Source organism: Gavialis gangeticus, unplaced genomic scaffold (genome assembly GCF_001723915.1).
Source record: "Gavialis gangeticus isolate Ggan-Ray unplaced genomic scaffold, GavGan_comp1, whole genome shotgun sequence".
NCBI classification, from domain to species: Eukaryota; Metazoa; Chordata; order Crocodylia; family Gavialidae; genus Gavialis; species Gavialis gangeticus.
In genome coordinates this window covers 60,370,274-60,373,129 of record NW_017729022.1, presented here as the reverse complement: position 1 = coordinate 60,373,129, position 2,856 = coordinate 60,370,274, and the positions used below count along the sequence as shown (strand labels likewise).

The 2,856-nt window shown below is 38.2% G+C and overlaps 1 protein-coding gene across 2 annotated transcripts in view; it reads left to right on the top strand.

The window, feature by feature from the left end:
* The window catches only part of EP300 (E1A binding protein p300), a 120,562-nt gene that overhangs the window by 84,327 nt on the left and 33,379 nt on the right, over nt 1-2,856 (top strand). For both annotated transcript variants that reach the window (XM_019515128.1, XM_019515127.1), the window contains exon 20: nt 1,947-2,027. In XM_019515128.1, coding sequence (XP_019370673.1) covers nt 1,947-2,027 — 81 coding nt within the window. The remainder of the gene's footprint in view (nt 1-1,946; nt 2,028-2,856) is intronic.

Here is a 2,856-nt window from a genome sequence, read left to right as displayed (position 1 = left end):
AACAATTTTGCCACAAATAGCAAAGTCCTTGGCGCAAGTCGTCAGTGTAGATTTGTGTATTCAGATCTTGTTGAGTGAATTGATGCTCTTTCTTCTCATAAGGCCCCTTAAGGGAGTTGTTTTGTTGTGATTGTCAACAGCAGTGGCAAATGCTGTCACTTTCATAGCTCTTCTAGCTAATCTTTTTGACCTGCATTTATTGAGGGATTAAAGTCTATGAAGCTACCAGGAGAGTATTTCGTATTTCTGCTAGATGCTCCTTTTTCTCTTGTTGGGGGGCGGGGGGGAATATATTATTTAACACTTTGAGATGGCAGTTTCCTGGTTTGTCAGGGGAATTGGTTATCTTCCAATTATTCCAACTCCATCTGCTGGTTCTTGCTTTCTGTTCTTGAGGTCCAACACCATTCAAAGAAATTAGTCTTTTACCCTGAAGGCAGTGAAGTCTTGCAAGACAGACAGTGTATTTAGCCTTTAGGGAAAGAAAGTAACATGGAGAAGATGCAGAGTAGGATCCTCTTAGGCTGCAAGAAGTTTTGATGCAATGCATTGGATTCTTAAACAGCAGGGGAAGAGAAATAGCTGTACTCAATAACGAAATCTGAATCTGGATTTTTCAGTAATTTTGAAATTACTGAACTTCTCATGCCATTAGTGAATATTTTCCACACATATGGTATCCATGAGTGAACACCAAGTAGATCAAAAAAATCATATTCCAAAACCCACATTTTGCTTTTCTGATGTAATTGTTCACTTCTGATCTTTCTGATGACAAATAGTGTAAATATGAGATATAGTTAAATCATGATTCAGCTTCCATGCTGAAATTTAGGTGAGGTTAAGTGGCCTTCCTCCTTAGCTTTATGGATACCATAGTTTTGGTTTGTGTTGCTTTATAATAAACTGTCGCAATTCGTTTTGATTTTTCTTTTGTTTCTTTTGTTTTAGATGTTTAGTGCATTCCAATTAACATGCTTAGTAATGGAGAAGCTGCAGATTCAATATATTTTTGAGGGGTGGGAACAGATCTTGAATAAATTACTCTGGTTTCATTCAAATGCAGATGAAATCGTTCTCTACAGTGCTTATTCTGTTGATGTATGAACTGTTCTGTAGCTCCAAATTGGGGTATGGTGGAGCTGTATGAATCTAGAACATTATAGATGCAACTAATGTCAGATATATACTTTACATATAATTTGACAGATTTAAAATAAATGGATGAAGGTTTTGAGGACAGATCAGACTGTCCCTTAAATTTTTGTGAAAGTGAAATGAGGTAATTTAATTTCCCTTATCATGGGGAAGAGAATCCTTTGGCCCTTCAAGATTTGTTTAAGGTGGAAGAATTATTCCTCTTCCATTTGTCTCCTAGCAGATGCTTTTGCAGACAGAATTGCTATCCTGATGTATCAGAATAGCAATCTCTCCTTCCTTCTACCCTTTCCCTTCCATTTTAATTTTTTGCTGTCAATAGCATGGATTATTAAAATGGAAAGGGTGTGGGTATGTTAAAATGGAATACTTTTGTTTTATTTGCTGCTTGTGAACCCATTTGAGAAATTTAATGCTAATCTGTGCTTTGCCTTGGCTTTCTGCTTTGTGTTGTCTTGTCCTGCTTTTGTGTTTTTGTTTTGTCCTGCAAACCCCCATTTCTTTGTTTGTTCGTGTGTTATTTTTATTTTTCCTTCATGCTTGTCGTTGTCTGCACTTGGCTTTGATTGCAAAAAAAAAAAAAACAAAAAAAACCAATACAAACAAACCAACCAAACACACTGTGGGGCCCATAAATCTACATCATTGAATATCCCTGTCGCCGTTGATGACCTGCTCTCTGCTCCCGCCCCCTCCTTGGCCTGCTGTGATTGGTGGCTCCGTTGCTTGGCTTGGGCTGTGTTGTGTGGACGGAACAGTTCACCCAAATATGGCCTTCTTGCTGACAGGTATCATTTCTGTGAGAAGTGCTTCAACGAAATCCAAGGGGACAGCGTTTCTCTGGGGGATGACCCATCACAACCTCAAACGTGAGTAGCCATATGTCTGTCTGGGACAAACATTTACATATAAAATATTGCTGTTTTTGTGGAAGTTTAACCTACAGCATCTCAAGGGTAGGAAATATCTAGCTAATAAAGGCATTAGCTTTAATATAATTTATATCTGCTAGTACTGAAGGGGGAGTACTTCCTTAAAAACAAGGATTCGTGTTCGAAGTGGTATGTGGGGGTATCCCTTTTTTTCAAAGGTGTGTGCTGAACAGTGTTAACAAGGAGTGAGCATCGCTTCCAGTAAACTTTTTAAGGAACTTTTAGGAAAAGATCTTACTAAATAGAGCTGAGGAAATGTCTTGCTACAGGAAGTAACATTATTGGGGATAATGTGCATAACAGGCATCCTTCTAAATATCTGTTCGACCTATAACTTTGTGCCTAGCAAGCTTTCTCTTCCCCACCACTCCTAATGGTCTTATTAAAATCAACAATGTTTTTAGTTCTGATTTTTAAGATCCTTTTTTAATCAAAACACCATCTTATAGGAGATGTTTTAGACTTGTTAAGCTGACCTGGAGAGGTAGATGTAGAATTGGCTCTGTTGTAATGGTGGGGTGGAAGCTGTTAGATGTTAGCTATTAATATATTAGATGGATATTGGACTCTTGGGGTATCCCCAGATATGAAAAAGAAGGAACTGAGGAAAGCCTTGAAGCCAGGTGGTGAGTGAAAACTGGCAGGCAGAAAGAGTATGAGATGATGTATTGAAAGGAAAAGATTGCCTACAGCAGCAAGTAAATGGTTGAATTCTGATCTTGGTGATGGTTTTGTCACTATTTAAAATAGCTGGAGGAGAGGCATG